This window comes from Siphateles boraxobius, unplaced genomic scaffold (assembly GCF_051911475.1).
Source record: "Siphateles boraxobius isolate OS27281-9 unplaced genomic scaffold, OSU_SipBor_1 120, whole genome shotgun sequence".
NCBI classification, from domain to species: Eukaryota; Metazoa; Chordata; class Actinopteri; order Cypriniformes; family Leuciscidae; genus Siphateles; species Siphateles boraxobius.
Genome location: NW_027508723.1, coordinates 880,977 through 904,886, shown reverse-complemented (window position 1 = coordinate 904,886; position 23,910 = coordinate 880,977). Strand labels below are relative to the sequence as shown.

Below are 23,910 nucleotides of genomic sequence, written 5' to 3'. Positions count from 1 at the left end.
GAGTGGATCTCTGAGTGAGTGGAGGCGGGGCTCATTTGCATATTCATAGAGCCGCGCATACTAAATGAGGCAAGGGTGTCGAGTTACATTCAAGCTGTTTTATGGTAAGGAATTGTTTTTAAGGAAACCAAAAGATGAGTTTTAAGGGATGGAATTATTGACAGGGGGACTTTAAGATATCAAGTCTTGTTTTCTAAAAAAAAAATCAATCAACTGTTAGAAAAAAGTTCTATATAGAATCCTAGGTTTCTTAAATTTAATTTCAAAGAACCCCGTATGCCAAAAAGATTCTATAAAAGCAGAATAGAACTATCTTAAAGGGACAGTTCACCAAAAAAAAAGAAAATTCTGTCATCATTTACTCATCCTCAAGTTGTTCCAAACATGAATGAATTTGTCACATTCTGAAAACAATGTGGTTAAAATTTAATTGTGCTATATATAAGACATTCTACACATCAGGGTTTTATTATTCATGTTTTTTTGTTGCTACTGGATATGATTTGTGTGACTGTGTTGAATTTCTTTGAATTGCAATTCAGTGAATTCCTTCTGTCTAATTCACAGTTATAAATCGAATTGAATTGAAAGGAAAGGAAAGTCACTGCACAATGACGAACACTAGAGGACAGCACAGGTCTCGAAACATGAAACAAATGTTTTTTTCATCAGAGAAACACTTGCAATCTGAAACTTACTTTCTAAAATATATGTATTTGAAACTATTTCTGTTTGTCCAAAGAATTTTAATGAAAGAACTGTAAAAAGGAAAATCATCTGATACCTCTCTTAGACACAATGTTGTTGTGCAGTGATGCATGTAAAACAGAATTGTGTCACTGGTTTATTCAGTGTTCCTTCTGCAATCTGAGATCTCAGGATGCTGTTGGTGAAACATCTCAAGAAAACGTCATTTCCTAAAAGAAGAGATGATGAAATATGATGCTGAGCATCAACATGTTCCCTCATCCAGTAAAAATACTGTACATTTTAAATTGAAATCAGCATCAATTAAATGCATGATCTTTAAATATGCTAATTTACAAATAAAATAATATAATTAAATGCATGATCTTTAAATAAGCTATATTTACAAATACATTTTGTGTTTTGATGAAATGTAAAGGAAGATACCGTTAGTTATTGTCATTAAAATAATGTAAAACGTATTTACATAAATGTATTTCATACCAATTAACATTCAACGTCACACCTTTTTGTGAAAGTCGGCTTTGCTCCCTCTCATTTCCTCCGCACTATTTCTCCTCACTCGTGCAGCTGTGCTGTATTCATCCGCGCGCCGGTTTACAACAGCTGTGCTGTTGCTGAATGTGTGTTTTGTAATGTGTGTCCTTCCGCAGAGCCGGTGAGCCTCCGCGCGTCTGACGGCCCGCTCAAACGCGCGATTTGTTACCTTTTGTGTAATAAATCTGTTTATTTGTAATCGGAATACTTTTATTTGTCGTTTCTGGTGTGTTTTGAGTGGTGGCGTTTGTGATTTATTCGGCTAGTCATGGCTGACATCGACAAACTCAACATAGACAGCATCATTCAGCGCCTTCTCGAGGGTAAGTTTCGCGTCAAGCAACGGCTAACATATTCTAACAATGAGGTAAATCATTACAAAATCGTTGTTATTGTTGTATATGAATATGTATATGTCTGATTTGTCCGCTATCTGACTCGTATTTAGAGCTGTCGAGTTGAGCTAACACGGTTAGCTGAGAGCGTTAGCTCCTCATTGACATCAGTGGTTGTGTGTCAAATACACAATATACAGTGTGTATGTAACGTTAGTTCCCTACATAGACGACATTTATGGTGCGTTTGGAAATTTTGATTTCCGAATACAAAGCATTTTCAGAATTATGCCATTAAACTCAGTCTACATCTAGTGATTTGAGACACAGCAGAACTGTACGTGTTGTGCTTAAAGAAAGATAACGTTAATGTTAGTTCGCCCAAAAAATGATCATGATAATGATACTGTCATTATTTACTCACCCTCAAAATTTCCAAACCTGCATGAGTTTCTTTCTTCTGCTGAACACAAAAGAAGATACTTGGAAGAAAATGGGAAACCAAACAACATTGACATGGGGGAAAAAAGTACTGTGAAAGTAGAGCAACTTTTTCGTTACAAATATTATTCAAAATATCTTCCTTTGTTCAACAGAAAAAAGATATTTGCACAGGTTTTAAACAACTTGAGGGCGAGTGAATGACTCAATGAACTTGGCGAATGATTTTAAACAACTCTTTATGCAGTAATCTCAAACATCTGGAAAATCAATTAAGTGAAAAACAGTTTAAATATCTCAGAAAACTAGACTGACTAATTCCAAAACACACACTATAAACTCTCATTTTTGAGTTCTGAATTATATTTAGTTTCTATTGCAAGTCTTGGCCTATAGTTTTATTATACAACTGTTTTATAATGTTATTGCTTTATTGTATGCAGTGCATTATAATAAAGCTGTAAATACACTGAATGAACCCTGTGATTATGCAATAATGTTATTGTTTTATTGTATACAGTACAATTCTTGATTCATGAAAAGATGTATTTACATAACACTTCTCAGTTCTCACTGCTTGACCTTTCGTGCTGTATTTATATATGCAAAGCAATTCATCACTTCTGATCTTATATTTTTTATCTCGATGCTTAGACTTATACAGATTTAGTGAGTTTTCAAGGTGTGTTTTGTTTGTTCATCAGAGAGCGTCTGACATTAGGTTCACACACATTTTCATTTTGCTTTATGAACTAGCAGTGACTTTTTCAAAAACTTTTGCTTTATATCAATCAGGGAATAGTTTTGTCCTCTTAGGATTTTCATGCAGCATTAAAAAGCTGTGAGATTGGTGGAAAGGTTTTGTATGTTATTTTTATTGTTTGTACCGTGATTATAAACATTGTTTTGCATGAGTTTTTGACATTGTAAAAATTAAATGTTGTTCATAATTATAATTTGACACACAAACATGGATTTTTATAATTCACTTTCATTAAAGAATCAATTGAATCAATCAATAAGCAGAAATAATAATAATCCTCCTAATCATCTTATTTTGATCGCACTAATAGCACAGTCGGAATGAAGTTGTGTAATTGGAGTGAATTGTTCAAATGCGATTAATATTTAAATTGGATTGTAAGCGGTGGTTTAAACCTTATCTAATCCATTTGATTGATTGTTTTTTTTTTTACAATTCGTGAAATGTCGCTGCTTATTAAAAGTGCGAGAAAGCTACGTATAGGACTATAGCAAATATCAAAATACTCATTCTGAATCTGAATACAGATTTATGCTCTTTACAGGAGGCTCTTTATATTATGTGTTAGATAATATTGGTTTTATTTAGTTCAGTAACTTAATTTAAATGATTCACTGGCTAACTATCGCTTGCTGTGAAATTTGGACGTAAAGACCATGAAATATTATTTCTGTCTCTCTGAGCAAGATGACGCATGGTATACAGATTTCTGCTAATAATCCCAGATGTATGTTCATATTTAATATTTCTTACATAATTACATATAGAAATTCTTTGTTAGGTCAGTGTGCATCTTAAAGATGTTATACCGCTTATGCAATGCAAATTAACCATACAGAACGAAATACAGTTAAATGCAACATGTTCAGGCCAAAATCGTATCATATCGGCTACATAAAATTATAATGAGAACGTTATTATAATTATGTGCTTGGACAGGCTCTCAACTTATATATAACTTTGGATTAAGATTATCGTCCAATATATCGGTTCTCGAATTTCAAATATAAAGAATTATCTAGGGCTGGGTTTCGATTCAAATTTCAAGAATCGATTCCGATTCTCAAGATCTTGAATCGATTATCATTATTCGATTCGATCCGATCTGATCCGGTCTTCGAGATTTAGATAAGTGTTTTAGAAAAAAGCATTTTTTCCAGCTGTTCCCTGAATTACAGGACTGTAGTTATGCAACATATTGATACTATTATTATAGACATTTAACTGCAAATTAATGGAGTATTGATGGTTGTAACGAACAATCCCCCTTCCAGAGTGCTGATACAACTGCTTTCACAAACTTGCACTGGTGTAGACGACAGAGGACGCAGAGGTATTTCAGCAGCAGTACTAGGGCTATCGCGATTAGGCTACCGCAATCTTGTAGTACCGCGCTACTGACAAGTCAACCGCAGAGGAATGCAAGTAACCGCGATATTCACGTTTTTTTATAAGGCTATACCCTTCTTGTTTTGTATGAGAGAGTGTATGAGAGAGATCGGCAGAGCGCGTGCGATAACCTGCGTCTGTCTTTGAAGTCATGTGTATTCGTATTTCCGTGTCAAAGGAAAGCGAAATATTTGTCGTATCATCCTTCTAACTTTCACGTCACGGGTATTTACCATTAATGCGCGTCAGCAGCAGCGCTGGTCAGCATTCCACAGCGCGAGGAAGCCGCGGGAAAATAAAATCAGCGAGTCACGCATTGAATCAATGCATTATTGGTCTCTAATAAGTGAAGCATCAGCTTCAGCGTTACCCATGCGACGCATTGCTGCTCAGCTGAGCCTTGAAAAGTGGAACTCAAAGTTAAAAATAATTAACACATTGTTTCATTACATCTCTTTTAATGAATCAGCTTTTTTGAACGTGTTCGTTGAGTGAACGGTTTAATGACTCACTCAAAGCCCGTTGTCGTAACAATGTGCGCGCTGAGGGAAAGCCTTTCAATGCGCATACAAGGGATCTCCCAGTCGCGGCAAGTCAAAGTTCACAGGGAAAATGTAAACCTATTATTAAAATTGATGCTCTGAGTTACAGATCAATCTTTAGAAATTAATTTCAAAATCGATTCAGAATTGGTGAATCCATTTTTTCAACACAGCCCTAGAATTATCGGTATCGGCCAAAATGTTCATATCGGTGCATCCCTAACGTAAGATTTACAGGGTCCTTAAAATCCTTGAAAGTTTGTGAATCTTGAATTTATTTTGTGCAAGAAGTTTTCTGGAAAAAATTCCATATTATTCCCTCCGGTCCGCTAATGTGTTATTTCACCAGCACTTCGTGGCCTATGCACACTAGCTTACTTGATTTACGTTAGTTACTAGGGCTGGGTAAAAAATATCGATTTCTCGATTTTAATCGATTCTCATTTTTACGAACCGATATCGATTCTTAAATCCCAAGAATCGATTAGTCATCCTGTTTTCAGTTGATGAATGAATGGAACATTGTAGCGCGCATCCCATCCAATAAACGCAATAATCTTTGTGCTTTGTTACTATTGATATGAAACAAAGTCTCAGATTTCAAATTACGTCCATTTTCTTACGAAATTCAAAAACATAAATACTGTTTTGGCGCTGTGGCGTGAGATCGCTCTGGCGCAGCTCAAGAGAAGCAGCAGCGCGGAGCACACATAATCTTCTCTTCCGCCTTAATATTACCAGTTACAGCGTGAAATAAACATGAATGAGCATCTGAAAGTGTGTTAAAAGATAGAGTATAACTTATCGAAATCCTTGTTGTCACATGGAATCGCTCAATCATTGTTTCAACTGAGGAAAGACGTCAGTGAAACAGCTTGTAAACAATGTCATGTAACGTCACATTTACCTCAGAAAAACCATATCCAGTGACCATGAACTCGTTAGTCAGCTAGAAAAATTAACGCTAGAGAGGAGCATTTTGCTAAATATATGCACCATATTACATATGCATTTTATGTTATTTTATAATTATTTTATGTTTTTCAATATTTAATGCATGTTTGAATAAATCAGGCAAGTTTTTATGACAGCCACCATTTAAATATTTATATTTCATATAACTTTATTATTAGAAAAATAAATAAAAGTGTAATTGTTTGTATACAAATCAGTAAATCTTTACCTTCAATATTAGGCTATAGTAGGCTAATGAAACAATTTTAATGATACAACTGACTCCCATAGTTTACAGCATTGGTTAAGAGATTTGTTTTCCTTGAGAAAATTTTCCATGTATTGTACCTGATATCCAAAATAATCAATATTGAATCGAATCGAAATCGAATTGATTTGCAAGCTTGTGAATCGAAATCGAATCGAATTGTGAAATTTGTGTCAATACCCAGCCCTATTAGTTACGCGCATTTACGAGTTACGTTAAGTGTTTCCTTCGTGAGGTGCTTTGTGTTGTACGTGGCCATGACGTTCACGTGCACTAAACTACTGCGATGGAACCTCAACGTTTGCTGTTGGACACAATAAGTGTGTCCCTCCCCACATTAAGCTGTTCAACTCCAGGGTGTTCGAGCTTTGTTTACAAAATAAATAATAGGTTAGCAGCAATTAAATGTTACATCGCAGCCATGGAAACGTTTGGATTAGTGACGAATGAGAGAATTGTGCGTGAGCCCGTAATCTTAAGCTTTGTCTGCTTAGTATTCTGTTTTGTTACTACCCGCAAATTAAAACCTGCAAACGTTAGCCCAGTGCATAATAACAATCGTTGATTGCTGAACAGAAATCGTGTCAGACGGAGTGTCACACGAGTAGCCGACTGTAAGGTTGAGGCAATATTTACACTGCTCTATTCCAGTAGATACATGTATATGTCTTGGCAATGAAATACTTGTTTTAATTTTTTTTATTAATATAGGCTATTTATCAGGCGGGGCCTGTGCGCTGTCAGATACTTCTGGGTTAACATTGAATTACAGGTGTTGTTGCACTGTCTCAGATTTTGTTCAAACCTTGTCTATATCAAGAATGTGTCCCAAAACCAAGGCCTGTAAAATATTTCTGTTCAAATGCTGTCTTCATATTTTCAGCCCTTGAAATTACTTCAGTTTTCACATTATCTGGGAAAAATCACATTATCTGGGAAGCAATATTTGGACATTAATATATAATCAAAAGTATTATTCATAGGCAATTAGGCATTATCTATTTAGACAGTGATACATTTTGAAAAATAAAACTGTGATTTGCTTAAATATCTGATCCTTCTGCTGTTACGAAACACAATTTTGCCTGTTTACAGCTTTATCTCTTTTAATGTGATAAAAAAAAGACATAATAATTTTGACTATGTAATTTACGGTGGTGTAAGGTGCTGGAAAAAGCTTTAAAATGGACCTTGAAAGTGCTTGAAAAGAGCTTGAATTTGAAAAGGTGTATGAACCCTGAGACATGTCTCTAAGAAACCTCTCCCTGCTTTTTCCACCTCGTCAGAGTTTATACGGTGCCAAACGCTCCGCCTGCATGTTTATTGCTATACAGCTTAGAAACGTGGCGGGTGTGTTAGGACTGCACCTATATGTGCTGGTGCTGTTCCCTTGGCAGTGTGTCCCGTTACATAACGTTAACGCCCGTGTGCTGCCAGGACCCGCCTCGTGGAAATCAGTCCTGGAGTCTTGAGTTCTTCTCAAAGTCATGAGTTAAAGTGTTCAGGATGAAGAGTAGTTCCTCTTCACACTCATCCCAGATCCTGGTGCTCACGTGATCATGTGCTTTTATTAATTCAGTGGAATTTGCAGGAAATACACAGTATCTGTAGTCAGTCAGTATTTTTTTTTATTACACATTTTGCACATTTACAGCTCAAGAAATTAAAAATGCACTTGCAAAAAAAGAGGATTAATTTTTTTAATCCATTTTAAATTTTTTATTTTAATTATGCAAACACAAATTGTGACACTATATACATGTGCTTATATACAAAATAAACAGGACAAATAAACAAACTAACAGCCAACATAAGACAATTATGATAACTCCTGTGTGTATGTATATATATACACTCACCTAAAGGATTATTAGGAACACCTGTTCAATTTCTCATTAATGCAATTATCTAATCAACCAATCACATGGCAGTTGCTTCAATGCATTTAGGGGTGTGGTCCTGGTCAAGACAATCTCCTAAACTCCAAACTGAATGTCAGAATGGGAAAGAAAGATGATTTAAGCAATTTTGAGCGTGGCATGGTTGTTGGTGCCAGACGGGCCGGTCTGAGTATTTCACAATCTGCTCAGTTACTGGGATTTTCACGCACAACCATTTCTAGGGTTTACAAAGAATGGTGTGAAAAGGGAAAAACATCCAGTATGCAGCAGTCCTGTGACCTCTAGCATCAACAAGGCATTTTCGCCCAGAGGAGAATGGGCCGACTGATTCAAGCTGATAGAAGAGCAACTTTGACTGAAATAACCACTCGTTACAACCGAGGTATGCAGCAAAGCATTTGTGAAGCCACAACACGCACAACCTTGAGGCGGATGGGCTACAACAGCAGAAGACCCCACCGGGTACCACTCATCTCCACTACAAATAGGAAAAAGAGGCTACAATTCGCAAGAGCTCACCAAAATTGGACCGTTGAAGACTGGAAAAATGTTGCCTGGTCTGATGAGTCTCGATTTCTGTTGAGACATTCAGATGGTAGAGTCAGAATTTGGCGTAAACAGAATGAGAACATGGATCCATCACGCCTTGTTACCGCTGTGCAGGCTGGTGGTGGTGGTGTAATGGTGTGGGGGATGTTTTCTTGGCACACTTTAGGCCCCTTAGTGCCAATCGGGCATCGTTTAAATGCCACGGCCTACCTGAGCATTGTTTCTGACCATGTCCATCCCTTTATGGCCACCATGTACCCATCCTCTGATGGCTACTTCCAGCAGGATAATGCTTTTATTAGCCTCAAATGGTGACATATACACTGATGAATGAGCGCTGCTTTTAAATAAACATTTTTTTAAAACAAAATTGATTTCATACAATTTTATTTTCTTAATGGCATAAACAGGCCTTTGAAATTGAAACTGGAATGTCACTGTTTCTGTCACTGCGACTTCCCGAACAGACGAACACACACGCACGCGCACGGATCACTTTTAAAGTAAATTTTAAAATTGAGGATGCGGTGCATGGAAATGCATTGTGATACCGAATTGAACTGAATCGATGACATGATAATCGTAACCGAACCGAACCGTGAGACCAGTGTAGGTTCACAGCCCTACAAAGTAGGGTAGATTTAAATAAAGAAGCGGCGTGCCTCACGCATGCAGGGTATATATGCTCCGAGAACGGACACTGCTCTAGTGATATAAAACACACACACACACAGACACACACACACACACACACACACACACACACACACACACACACACACACACACACACACACACACACACACACACACACAAACACACACACAAACACACACACACACACACACACACACACACACACACGTCTTTTAACTTAAGCAATATTTTTAATATGGTAGTCTTATAATATTTTTCTGATTGACAAAGTAGGGTAGATTTAAATGAATAAAAACGAAATTTAAATGAATAAAAACGAAATTTAAATATGGAAAAACAAAATTTAAATAAAAAAAACGGAATTTAAATAAAGAAAAACGAAAAATAAACGTGACGTCCCAGTAAAATCTCAGTCTCCTATATTTAGCTGTAGATTAATTTAGATTGATAAGGGTAAAAAGGATAATACATTTTGTTTCTATTATTCTATGTTCCTCAATGTCAAAGCAACGCAGCTTAACCCAAAACACAAGCTCATGCACTTCTGTCCATACAAACTCCGCTGCGCTCTAGTCAGAGAATACTCCCATTGCAGGAACACATTTAGTAGTCCAAGAAGAAGCAAATATATTTATTAAGTAATTATAACGAAGTTATATGTTAAGTATTATATTTCACCAGATTTTATAGTGTAAAACATATTCAAGCGCGAATGAGAACCGTTTCGAGGGGGATGCCAGGTGTGCAAAAAAAAAGCAATATTCGAATGTCACATTTTCAAATCGAATACCAACACACCGAACGAATATTCGAATATCCGGGTCCAGCCCTAGTGTGTTTGTGTTCATATGTGAGCTCACGCATGTGTGTGCTTGTGTTCATATGTGAGCTCACGCATGTGTGTGCTTGTGTTCATATGTGAGCTCACGCATGTGTGTGCTTGTGTTCATATGTGAGCTCACGCATGTGTGTGTTTGTGTTCATATGTGAGCTCACGCATGTGTGTGTTTGTGTTCATATGTGAGCTCACGCATGTGTGTGCTTGTGTTCATATGTGAGCTCACGCATGTGTGTGTTTGTGTTCATATGTGAGCTCACGCATGTGTGTGTTTGTGTTCATATGTGAGCTCACGCATGTGTGTGTTTGTGTACATATGTGAGCTCACGCATGTGTGTGTCTGTGTTCATATGTGAGCTCACGCATGTGTGTGTTTATGTGTTTGTGTTCATATGTGAGCTCACGCATGTGTGTGTTTATGTGTTTGTGTTCATATGTGAGCTCACGCATGTGTGTGTTTGTGTTCATATGTGAGCTCACGCATGTGTGTGTTTGTGTTCATATGTGAGCTCACGCATGTGTGTGTTTGTGTTCATATGTGAGCTCACGCATGTGTGTGTTTGTGTTCATATGTGAGCTCACGCATGTGTGTGTTTGTGTTCTCACGCATGTGTGTGTTTGTGTTCATATGTGAGCTCACGCATGTGTGTGATTATGTTCATATGTGAGCTCACGCATGTGTGTGTTTGTGTTCATATGTGAGCTCACGCATGTGTGTGTTTGTGTTCATATGTGAGCTCACGCATGTGTGTGTTTATGTTCATATGTGAGCTCACGCATGTGTGTGTTTGTGTTCATATGTGAGCTCACACATGTGCGTGTTTGTGTGTTTGTGTTCATATGTGAGCTCACGCATGTGTGTGTTTGTGTTCTCACGCATGTGTGTGTTTGTGTTCATATGTGAGCTCACCCATGTGTGTGATTATGTTCATATGTGAGCTCACGCATGTGTGTGTTTGTGTTCATATGTGAGCTCACGCATGTGTGTGTTTGTGTTCATATGTGAGCTCACGCATGTGTGTGTTTATGTTCATATGTGAGCTCACGCATGTGTGTGTTTGTGTTCATATGTGAGCTCACACATGTGTGTGTTTGTGTGTTTGTGTTCATATTTGAGCTCACGCATGTGTGTGTTTATGTTCATATGTGAGCTCACGCATGTGTGTGTTTGTGTTCATATGTGAGCTCACGCATGTGTGTGTTTGTGTTCATATGTGAGCTCACGCATGTGTGTGTTATGTTCATATGTGAGCTCACGCATGTGTGTGTTTATGTTCATATGTGAGCTCACGCATGTGTGTGTTTGTGTTCATATGCTCAAACGTGTGTGTTTGTGTGGAAAGGTGCAGTTTGGAATGTGTCTCATTCTAGGGAGGGACATGTGCAACACTTCACCCTCACGTTCATGAAATATACTTATATTATATAATAATATATCATCTATGGGCTTCATTGATCGTAAAGCTCAAAACTCAATGGCTTTTGCTCCACATTTAGTGTGTTTTAATCACTCTGAAGTGTTTTTCAGATGTTCAGCTGTGTTTTCTTTGTAGTGGAACTGCTGTGAGAAACAGTTGGAGGAACAGTGAATCATAGTATGCATACTAGCACAGTCACGGCCTTAATCCTCGTGATGCGTTGGGGGAGATGCTTTGAAGCTTTTTTCAAGGGAGCAATTTGTTTTTTATTACATAACTAGCAGATTATAGAATTGAACAATTCAGAGCAGTGTTTGTCTGTCAGTAAAACAGGATCTCAATTCAGGTAACGGCATTATACTTGAAAACAAAAGACGGATGACGATACTAAAAAAAACACCTCCACTATATTCTATAAAACTGAATCCCAAACATAGTGAGATCTATCGGTATTTAAAGGGACAGTTCACTCAAAAATGAAAGTTCTGTCACCTGTTTTTTTTCGTATCACATATTTTAGTAATCATCATAAATAAGATATCATTCGAAAGCTTATGAACTCAAAATTCATCCTGTGCAAAACCATTTTGAAATTGGATGTTGCGTAACCATGGAAACGGTACTTTAAATACTTTTAGCAGGCTCCTCCCCTAGTGGGCGTTGTCGGGTTTCATATTACATAACTACTTTAAAATCTCAACTTTCGTAATCTTGACAAAACGCATATCATCGGAAAGATCAGAGTCTCAAGGTTTCATATTTGCCGGTTTCCATATTTTCGGAGAGAAATGTATTAATTTGTTACAGGAGAATGCATTAAAATAAAATCAATGGAATGTGGACGACACCTGGTGGCTGTTTCTGGTACAGCACCTAAACAAAATCTCATGGGAACTTCAATTTTTGTGGTATCAACTTCAAATTTTGAACACAACTTGGTTAGATATGTCTTTTGATTTTAGAGTAAAATTATTGCAAAATATATATTTTATATAAAATAATTTTTTTTTTACTACAGTACATTTGATATACAGTAAATTTAAAGTTCCATAACTTTTTCAAACCTTTATTTTTTTTAAGTGATTTACTTCTGTCAATGATCTGCTGAGTGTTTTATTTAAAACTAGACCAAACATATATTATATTCCAAAGCATTCTTGAATTACAACCATTTAAGTTTGGATAGTGCATTTTCACATCTATGAAAAAGGATTATCAAAAAGGGGGGTGACAGTTAAATATAAATATGCCGCTTATGGTGCAGATTTTGCCGTCATGACTTTTTTCTTGCTAGACGCACAGGAACCGGTTGCACGTGACGTCGGTGGCGGTGCAGTGGCGTTTCATTATTGGTGAACGATTCCTTTGAGAAGTTCCAGCTAATGGTGATGAAGCGACTTGACATCATCTGGTTGAATAGCGTCTCTCAGCACTCGTTAAAAGAGCCCATTGCTGATTGTTGTGGCTGCTATTATAACTCTTACAGGCCTGTTGTGTGGAGTGTGTGTCAGGCAGTCCTTCATCTGTGTGTGTGAGGGTTCGTTCTCATATAATGAGATTATCCAGGCGGCCAGTGGAAACTCAGACGGTGTAAATGAATCCTTTATTACTCTTCTATACGTGTTTGTGTGTGTATAGGTTATCTTGGTTATCAGTGTCAGGGTTTCCCGCAGCACTTTGAAACTAAAGCGGCCACCTAAGCAACACACGCCTGCCGCCTTAACTACGTCGTCAAAAAAAATGAAATGAGCGATATCCGCCGAGTTACTCCGTCCTGTTTTCTCCCTTTCAATCTTTAAATATGTGATAAGCCTTTGTGTTCGCTTCAGTCTTGTTGTTAGCGCGTTCTTCCGCAGCGGCGCCAAGCACGTCAGAACAAACAGAAGACAGGGTGTGTGTGTGTGTGTGTTCATCTGAGCCTCATTGGTATGTCACTGCTCATCAATGTCAGAATATTTGAGATGACCAATCAAATCAAAGAAGTCGGGCTTTATGTTTGCAGCGCGAATTTCAGCAGAGCGACTCATAGACAGTAAAGGAGCGACTCGACGCGCTTCAGTTTACGGTCGGTCAAGTGCGAGATCAGATGCAAGTTGCTAAACTAAACATTTTCTATTTGACAGTTTTCCAACCCCCCCCAAATCATCATATTATAGTGATTTCTGAAGGATCATGTGACACTGAAGACTGGAGTAATGATGCTGAAAATTCAGCTTTGATCACAGGAATAAATTACTTATTAAATTATTTTAAAATATAATACAGTTATTTTAAAATGGTAATATTTCACAATATTACTGTTTTTGATGTATTTTTAATCAAATAAAGGCAGCCTTGAGCAGAAGAGACTTCTTTTAAAAACATAAAAAATCTTACTGATCCCATTCCCAAACTTTTGAACGCCAGTGTGTGTGTGTATATATATATATATATATATATATATATATATATTTGCATTTAATCTTTTTATTTAAAGTTATGTTTAAATTTTAACTGCAGTTTGGGAAACCCTACTGTTTGTAAATATATGTATATCACCATTCACCACAATTCATACATCCTGGTAATCATGTAATATTTTATATCATAGAATCTCTATGGTATTTGTGCTGGTTATTCATTGGAAAATTATTTTTGTACTAAATAGCGATTTCTGGACGGTATGTTCTGTCCTCCTCTAACTCCCAGCAACCATCAAAACAAGCTTCAGTCCAGAGCTGTGTGCCAGTTGCTCAAAACACGGGGTAAAAATAGAAAAGCTGGGCAGTAACAGGCCAGGCTTTGACTGTTCCCTGAGCGCAATAAAACGAGATCGATGTGAAATCTGCCAACATTGCAAAGCAGGAAAGTGTTGAAACAGGGATGATCCACGTGTTTCCGGGAGAGACTGCTTCACACATTAGGGATGAATCCTGTGGGTCACTTTGATCCTGTGTGCAAGTAGGGCACGTTTGTAGACGAGATGCTAAACTAAATAACCCAATTCCCTTCCCAGTGCCACTTGGTTGCAGTGGATCACAGAAAGCACCACGATTATCTACATAATGTAGTGTTTGTCTGAAGTTACTGCAGGGTTTGGATTTGCAACACTGGAAAGATTGCTCAACTAACCAGACAATTACATAAATGATGACGCCTGCTAGTTACTCAAGTGTTAGCTGTTTATTAAACATGCATTGATGAATTAATTAGGGCTGTGAAATGGTTAGTCACGATTAATCACGTCAAAATAAAACTTGGTGTTTACATATTATATGTGTGTGTATTGTGTATAATTATTTTGTATATATAAATACACAAACATGCATATTTAAGAGAAATGTGTTATTTATATTTATATATAATAATATATACAGTATATGCATGCATTTATATTGTATATAATAAAACATTGCTATTATATATAAAATGTATAAATAATATATACATGTGTTTAAGAAAAAATTGCTATTTATATATAATATAAATTTTATTATTATATATATATATATGTATGTATAAATAACACACACGTGCATGTATAAATTTAAGAAATATTTGCATGTATATAATGTGTATGTATATATATATATACATATACAAAATAATTATACACCGTACACAAACTTTTATTTCGGATGCGATTAATCGTGATTTCACAGCCCTAAATTGAATTGTTCACATCTAACTTTTATCTTACAGCTGTAGTCCATACTAGAGTTATTATTGTTAACTAAACCCATAAAAGAACATTTTTGTTACTTGAAATAACGTTAACAGGAAATAAAATACAAAAAAACATATTTTTTCAGCTATTTGCCAAAGCAACATTTTCGTTTAGTTTAACTCGAAGCACTAAAATAACTAAAACTGAAATTACTTTTAATAAAAGCTATAAAAAAACTGATAAAAATCACAAAAACAACAATATGACTAAAGAAAATGTAAAAATAAACTATAGTAGTATTTAAATGATACTAAAATAATACTAATGTGTACAAGGGAAACTGTTAAAACAACATCAGATGCAGTCAAGTCTTTTTCAACAATCAGTGTAATAAACATAATCTAGAGATGCACCGATATGAAAATTTTGGCCGATATCGATAATTCTTTATATTTGAAAGCCGATAACCGATATATCGTCTGCTAAATCTAAATCCTATTTTTATATAATTTTTGAGAGCCTGATTACAAAAACAAAAGTCTCGTCAGTAAAATCCATGTCTCAATCACACAATTATAATGTTCTCATGATAATTTTATGTAGCCGATATGACAGATTTGCGCTGCACATGTTGCACTGAACTGTATTTTCCTTTTTTTGAAGTGATTTCAATCATATTTCAAGCAATTCAAATCCATCATGATGAACAGTGCGCATCTGAAGTGTCTCAGCTGAAGGAAATAAAACATTATTTATTGGCTTTAATATATCAGACAAATTTTGTTATCGGGCCGATAACGATATGGTGGCCGATATATTGTGCATACCTAACATCGTCACTATTACATAATTGTTTATCGCTTTCTCTTTATGTATTTCTCCAGTCGAGAGGGTTGAAGAGCTGAACTACTACTTTGCTAAACAGTGTGTGTGTGTGTGTGTGTGTGTGTGTGTGTTTGCAGTGAGAGGATCGAAGCCTGGCAAAAACGTCCAGCTTCAGGAGAACGAGATTCGTGGATTGTGCCTGAAATCCCGTGAGATTTTCCTCAGCCAGCCGATCCTCCTGGAGTTGGAAGCGCCACTGAAGGTCTGCGGTGAGTAACATAAATGTAACAATGTAATTGTCTGTTTAGACGAGCAGTCGTTTCTCACACATGTAATCACTTTGATTGCAGTTACATCACGTCATTAAAGGAGTAGTTCACTTCAGAATTTAAATCTACTGATAATTTACTCTCCGGCACGTCATCCAAGATGTTCATGTCTTTCTTTCTTCAGTGGAAAAGAAATGAAGGTTTTTGAGGAAAACACTCCAGGATTTTCTCCATATAGTGACTTCAATGGAGTCCGAATGTGAGTTTCAGCGCAGCTTCAAAGTCTCGACACGATCCAGCCGAGGAATAAGAGTCTGATCTAGACAAACCAGCGCACATTTATAACTAAATAAACTTTTATATACTTTTAACCACTAATGCTGGTCTTGCACGAGCTGTGATGCGCCACACATTACGTAATCAGGTTGAAAGGTCAAGCGTGACGTAGGCGGAAGAACCGACCAAGTCTTTACAAACTGAACGTGCAAAGCCTGAGTCGAACGCCATTGTCTTAGACTAAGTCGTGACTTTGAAGCTGCACTGAAACTCAGATCTTCGACCCGTTGGACTACATTATCACTATATGGAGAAAATCCTGGAGTGTTTTCCTCAAAAACCTTCATTTCTTTTCCACTGAAGAAAGAAAGACATGAACATCTTGGATGACGTGGAGGAGAGTAAATTATCAGGGAATTTTAATTATGAAGTGAACTACTCCTTTAAATAAAATGCGTCTGAAAGCGCATCTCTTTAGGCAAGCATACCTGTGATATTGTATATGTAACCGATCGGTGGTGAATTATTATTATTATTATTATTTTTTTGCTTGCAAATTGTTTATGCGTTTTATCTGCATGTAAGATGTTCCTGAGTGTCACGTAAGGAGCCTGTAAATAAATGCATTAAATAGTAGGGCTGGGACGATACACTATCTCCCGATTCAATACTATCACGATAATTGGGTGCCAATACGATTATTGCGTTTTTTTTTGTTTTTTATTATTATTTATTTATTTAAGAATTGCGATTTATACAAGTATTGCGATTCTATATTGCATTTTTATTTATTTTAACACTAGACCATCCGGAAAAGTTAAATCATACACTTATACAGACTGTACATGATGTATAAGATGAGTCATATTTACAAAAAACAATTCATCATACAATACTTTAATAAATGATTCAATAACAAATACATTTTTTGACAGTCTCCACTTAGTGACGGAACAATGTAATCGATCAATGTGTTATTTCAAGCGTCAACTTTCTATCAAAAGCTGATTTACTCTATTTTGACCGCTATCGTAGACGACAGTGTTTATATTTGAACTTTAAACTTTTATCCCAGTACTTCTATAATAATTTGAACACAGAAATAATGATACTATGATGTTGAAAAGACTGTCTGTGAAGCGGTTTCATGACTCTCTCCGGGTCAGCGCCAACACAGATTTGAATGTTGCGATATGATTTTGTCAATGTTTAATAGACAGACGAATTGAAAGATGGCGTGTGTGTTTGAATGGAGATCACAGTCTTTTAGAGATGAATCTTGCATATCTCTATTGTCTTATCTCTCAGTATATGAGCAGGGAGAGGCTTACAGTCTCACGTCTCCTCCACGCGTGAGGGATATCACGTCACTCAACACTGCAAAAAATGCTTTTCTTACTCAGTATTTTTGTCTTGTTTCCAGTCCAAATATCTAAAAATTCTTAAATCAAAATGTATTTACTAAAATTGTAAAATGCCATAATATATTAAGGGTGTATTCACACCAGGAAAGTCCGATAGTTCACTTGCTTTGGTCGGACCAAATACAATTTTTTTTTTTTTTTTTGGTACGGTTCGCTTTCACACTGCTCTTTTTGCAAGTGAACCAAAATTTGTAAACAAAACCACACGTGTGTCGTGCCGACTCGGTGTCATTGGTTGTTGCGTTAAATCTTACCCAGATACAATAGTGCTATTTTCTGATTGGCTAACAACACCAGAGGAGACGCGCTTGATTCCTGCCGGTTCCACAGTGAGAGCGGCGCGGCTAGAGTTTTGGGCGCTGCGGCATATTAAATATATTACAAATAGTTTTTCAGCGTGAGAAATACAATGTGTGGCGGGAGAGCGCGACAAAAGACCGAAATGAGTGACTGTGCGTGACACTTGAGAGCCCTGTCACTCATTCATTCATTCATTCATTCCATTCCAATGATGCACACACGACGCGCAACAGTATCGTGTGGCCAGACAGCGCGCCGGAATGGAATATAGTGGGCTACAACAGATCACTTTCCCATAACGCAACTCCGACTACGGAAGCCTGTTAACTCAAAGGCGCAGTGCTTTCTTGCAATTGGGTCGGTTCATTCATGTTCACACCGTAAACGAACCGTACCAGAGGTCGTTCGGAACCGTACCGAGACCACCTCTTCAGCTGGGTCTCGGTTCGGTTGTTTGGTCCGCACCCGAGTTCGATTGCTGTATTCACACCTGCCCAAAAGGTCCGCACCAAGGGGGGAAACGAACTAGAGTTTGATTCAATCGAACCAAACAAGGCAGGTGTGAATACACCCTAAGTCTTGCTTTCTGGGGTAATCAATAAAAATGAAGAGAGTTGTTGCTTAAAAAGACTAAATTATCTGCCAATGGGGTCAGAAAAATAATGTTAATACGAACAGAAACAAGATTATTTTTCTGACCCCATTGGGACATAGTTTAGTTTTTTTAAGTAACAACTCTATTAATTTTTATTGATGGATAACTCGTAGATAACGACACAGTTCATCCTCTGTTGGAACGAAAGTGTCTAACTTCTGTCAAACCAAGCAAGGACAAAAATAAAGCAATTTAATTTGAATTAATATCGATTATGTAATTAAAAAAAAAAGCCCAGCCTATTAAACAGTACTTTTTGATCCCTCAGTAAATGAGACGCTCTCCTCCCGACAGGTGATATTCACGGTCAGTACTACGACCTGCTCAGGCTCTTTGAGTATGGAGGATACCCGCCGGAGAGCAACTACCTGTTCCTGGGAGACTATGTGGACCGAGGGAAGCAGTCTCTGGAGACCATCTGCCTCCTGCTGGCCTACAAGATCAAATACCCGGAGAACTTCTTCCTGCTGAGGGGGAACCACGAGTGCGCCTCCATCAACCGCATCTACGGCTTCTACGACGAGTGTGAGTGTGCAGGAGATACGACCTGCGGGAAACCGCTCATAATGCAATGAATTAGGGCTGTATCATAGTGTGATATGGACGAATATCGAAACACAGAGTATTTTATGAATATGAAGTCTGTGTTAATGAGCGGCATTGTGTCGTCTACTAAACGCTAGGGCTGCACTATATATCGAAATATCGCAAATGTATATATCGGGATATGCATATCGCAATAACTGGAGTCATGAACAAAAAACTCACTGCTGTTTGCTGAATAACTTTTGTAGCTTTAATTAGAATCGGTATATATTTAATTCATACAGTGAAAACTAAGCAGTGTTTTATTTTTACATTTGATAATGTAGGATAACCTGAACCCCGTGGTTTACACTGATGTTAAAATAACACTTCTTATGCGTCAGTAAAACACTGATGTTCACTTTCAGAATCTGTTGGGACGTTTTCTTGTCAAAAAAAAAGAATGAAACACGAATTAATTATTTTAAATATATTTTAAAGATAATTTAAGTTTATTTTACACACTTTAAGCATTATCGCATTATTTAATGAGTTATTGCAAATATCGCATTTTTGTTCAATATCGTGCAGCGCTACTACACGTATACACAGTGTTTACACAGAAACTCTAATGTCTTCTCTACAACTCGCTAATAGTAAAATAAATAAAAAATTCAAATTTGGTTTAACTTGAAGAAATTATGACAGAACTATTCAAAGTAATACAATTATTAAAACATTATTCTTTAAGGAATATCATTTTTTTTTAAAGTTTTTTTTATTGTAGCAGTAAACTTTTGTTGTGTGCACCGTTTCCCAAAAAATAAAAGGAATTGTTGTGCATTTTTGTATTAATTCATTTGTATTAAACCATTAATCCAGGAAAATGTAATCAGACTGAATTTCTGTAAAAATAAAACAATATTTGAAAGGGACCTATTATTGAACATTTGTTTAATAAATTATTAATTCAATTGATTAGACATACCTTTTGGTTATTCAAATTCAATTAAACCATTAAAATAGAAACCAGAAAAATTAAGATTGAAAACATGGAATTTGGGGAAAATTAAACGATATTTGGGAAAAAATAAAAAGGATTTTATCGGGCCTTAAAATTTAAATTTGTTATCTTCAAATAAATTGTTGTTGAATTAAGTTTCATAATTTTGATAATTACTCAAATTTAATTTATTCAGAAAGGGATCTAGAAAATAGGAAAAAAGCTGAATTTGGGTGAAGAATAAAACAGACAAAAAGGAATTTGGGATTCTATTGGGCCCTTCATGTTTTATAAATACACACACACACACACACACATACGCACACACTCAAAATAAGATAATTGCAAAATTATATTGCAATTGCGTTCCTGATTTAAAGTGTCCAGATTGTTTGGCTGTATACTGTGATCCTGCTAGAAACCAAAGGCATCATGGATGTTCATGTTAACATAAATCTCCACATGAACAGAAGCAAACGCATAACCTGATTTAACCGTGTTAGTAATGCTTTTACCTGTAATAAGAACAAAATATGCACTTTAAACCACTATGTGTGACTCTCACGCAGAGCAGAATTAATTATTGAGCGCTGTTGCAGTTCTGAGTGTGTGTATTTTTAGCAGACTCTGTCCCTGTAGAGTCTTTTTAATTCATTTACATTTTAACCACTCAACACAGAACCATTCATTTTTAAATAAACCCCGAAGCTTATGTTTATGGGTGTATGTTTTAGGTAGGAGACGCTACAACATCAAGCTCTGGAAGACGTTCACGGACTGTTTCAACTGTCTGCCGATCGCTGCCATCGTCGATGAGAAGATCTTCTGTTGTCACGGAGGTGTGTGTGTGTGTGTGTGTGTGTGTGGTGTTGATAAGTGTGTAGATAAACCTCCAGATATCCCAGAGAGACTTTCACCTGCTGACTCTTCTGATACGTGGAGTGTCGTGATTTGGAGTGTTTATGGTATCCATTAAAGTTCACACCTTTGTGACCCTGGATCACAAAACCAGTCACGTGTCACACGGGTATATTTGTGGCAATAGCCAACAATGCATTGTATGGGTCAAAATTACATATTTTTCTTTTATGCCATGAAGATATTTTGTAAATTTCCTACCATTTTATATATATATATATGTAAAAATGCACAACTTTTTTTTTCTTTTTTTGGCCAAATATTGTCCTATACTAACAAGCCATACATCAATGGAAAGCTTATTTATTCAGCTTTCCGATGATGTATAGATCTCAATTTTGATAAATTGACCCTTGTGACTGGTTTTGTGGTCCAGTGTCACATTTTACAAGGACATGTATGTCTGATGTCGAGTCCAAGTCATGTCCAATCTCAAATCTGTGTTATTATCTTTTTCTATATGTAGGCCTGTCACGATAACAAATTTTGCTGGACGATAAATTGCCCAAGAAATTATTGCGATAAACGATAATATTGATCATAAACGATAATATTGTCGTTCTGAGACCATTTTCATCTAAAATAATGATGATAATGGCATAATATTGCAGGTACACCTTTTCAAACATCAATAAACTTTTATTTCTAAAGACTATTTAAATGGGAAAAAAAAGCAAGAACAATAAAAGCAATGGACTCTGTCTCTGTTAACAAAAAATGCACATGTGTGATTTCCGTTCACACTGAGAATCATATGCATCATATACTGTGTGAGCAAGCGTCTCATATGAGTATTTGCACTAGTTTGTGTGTGTGTGTGCTCGCGTCTCATATGAGTATGTGCGCGGACAGTTTGTGTGTGTGTGTGCTCCGTCTCATTGAGTTTGTGCGTGTGTTTGCGCTCGCGTCTCATGAGTGTGCGCGAGTTTGTGTGTTTGCGCGCGTCTCATGTGCGTGGAGAGTTTGTGTGCGCGCATCTCGTTCCCGTGTGTGTAGAGTTTGAGCATTCAGCAGTATACATGTATGTTTGACTACTTAATGTGTATGCAAGTGTTTCATATAGGCCTATGTGTGCGTGAATGAAGTTTGATTTAAGCCCTAGACGGCGGTATGTCGCCTCATATGAGGGTGAAAGAGCGCGCGCGCGAGAGAGAGAGGGACGGTCTACGGCGCTCTGCAATCAAATACGATTCTAAATAGGTAAAAAAAAAAATTATAATTAAAAAAACATTCAAAAATCAATGTGTGGCGGTCAGCGTTGATATTGTCATCCAGTCTCTTTGGTAGAGAGAGAGAGAGAGAGAGACGAGGAAAACAAAACAAGCATGCAAATGTAAATTATCGCGGCCGGAAAAATTATCGAGCTAATTTTTTTTATCGTGCGATTAATTGATTTATTGATTATCGCGACAGGCCTATCTATATGCTATAAGTTAGTTTCATAAGCGCTGTTGCTGGACATTTAGTTTAAAAAATATATATATATTTTGGGGTCATTATTTAAAGAAACCTCTTCTGCTCACCAAGGCTGCAGTTATTTGATCAAAAATACAGTAAAAAATAGGGAAATATTATTATTATTTAAATGTTTAAATATAAACTGTTTTCTATGTGAATATATAGTAAAGTGTAATCTATTCCTGTGATCAAAGCTGAATTTTCAGCATCATTACTCCAGTCTTCAGTGTCACATGATCCTTCAGAAATCACTATAATATGATGATTTGATGCTCAAGAAACATTTATGATTATTATCAATGTTGAAAACAGGTCAGATTTTTTGTGGAAACTGTTATACATTTATTTTTCAGGATTATTTGACTAATAGAAAGTTCAAAAGAACAGCATTTATTTGACATAGGATCTTTTGTAACATTATAAGTATCTTTACTCTCACTTTTGATCAGTTTAATGCGTCCTCGAATTTAAAAACAAACAAAAAACGTTACTATATAATTGATTCATAAATTATATACCCGGCAATTAGTAGGGCAAAAAGTGCTAAAAACGCACAAACATAAATTGAAAACAGTGAGTGTTTATGAAATTATTTCTAAGGTAAAACTTAAAAAAACAAACATGTTATTTATGTTTGTTTGAACTGCTTTTCTAAAGTGAACCGAGCCTCCTAATGCTACGGAAATAGGTTTAGTTAGTTACTTATTCCTCAACACTGATGATCTTTCTCTGTGTGACAAAACTGCAGGCAGAACTTCTAATATATGATGTTTGTGAAATGAGAAGCCTGAACATCTGCTTTTCTGTTTACTGAAACTAAATGTTCAGGGTGTGTAATCCTCTTACTTCATCAGTTCATGATGAACACATTTCTGATGAATCCCAGGCGTATCGCATGCAATGCCTGAACACATGCAGCGTTATAAGGCCTCAGTTTAAATAACAATAAATCATGTCAGTATATCGCAACACAAAAATGCAACGATGTGTATTGTGTATAGTTCACCCCCCAAAAAAATACTGTGTGAGAAGAAAATTCAAGTTTTCATAGTTTCAGTGTCAGTACTAGATTAAACTACTATAATGTTGAATATAATGTATAATAATGAATATTTGTGTACGTTATTTTAAATATAAAAGTGACCAAGACAGCACAAGCATATTAGTCTAAAATAATTGTGTATTTTCAGCTTCAGAATCATGAATATTGTTATTCTGGTGTCTCTATTGTCCTGTATTGGGTTACAGCACCAAGTCCAAAAGCCTATTCATTTACACACACAATGTTATATCAAATTTTAACATTTTAAT

General features: G+C 36.4%; 1 protein-coding gene across 2 annotated transcripts in view; it reads left to right on the top strand.

Moving 5' to 3' along the window:
* Positions 1-114: 114 nt before the first annotated feature.
* ppp1cc (protein phosphatase 1, catalytic subunit, gamma isozyme) overlaps positions 115-23,910 on the top strand; it is a 33,906-nt gene continuing 10,110 nt past the window's right edge. For both annotated transcript variants that reach the window (XR_013201054.1, XM_077222856.1), the window contains exons 1-4: positions 115-1,568; positions 15,909-16,040; positions 18,990-19,220; positions 20,958-21,062. Coding sequence is in view for 1 of the 2 variants with exons in the window: in XM_077222856.1 (XP_077078971.1) it covers positions 1,514-1,568; positions 15,909-16,040; positions 18,990-19,220; positions 20,958-21,062 (523 nt within the window). In the remaining variant the exon portion in view is untranslated. The remainder of the gene's footprint in view (positions 1,569-15,908; positions 16,041-18,989; positions 19,221-20,957; positions 21,063-23,910) is intronic.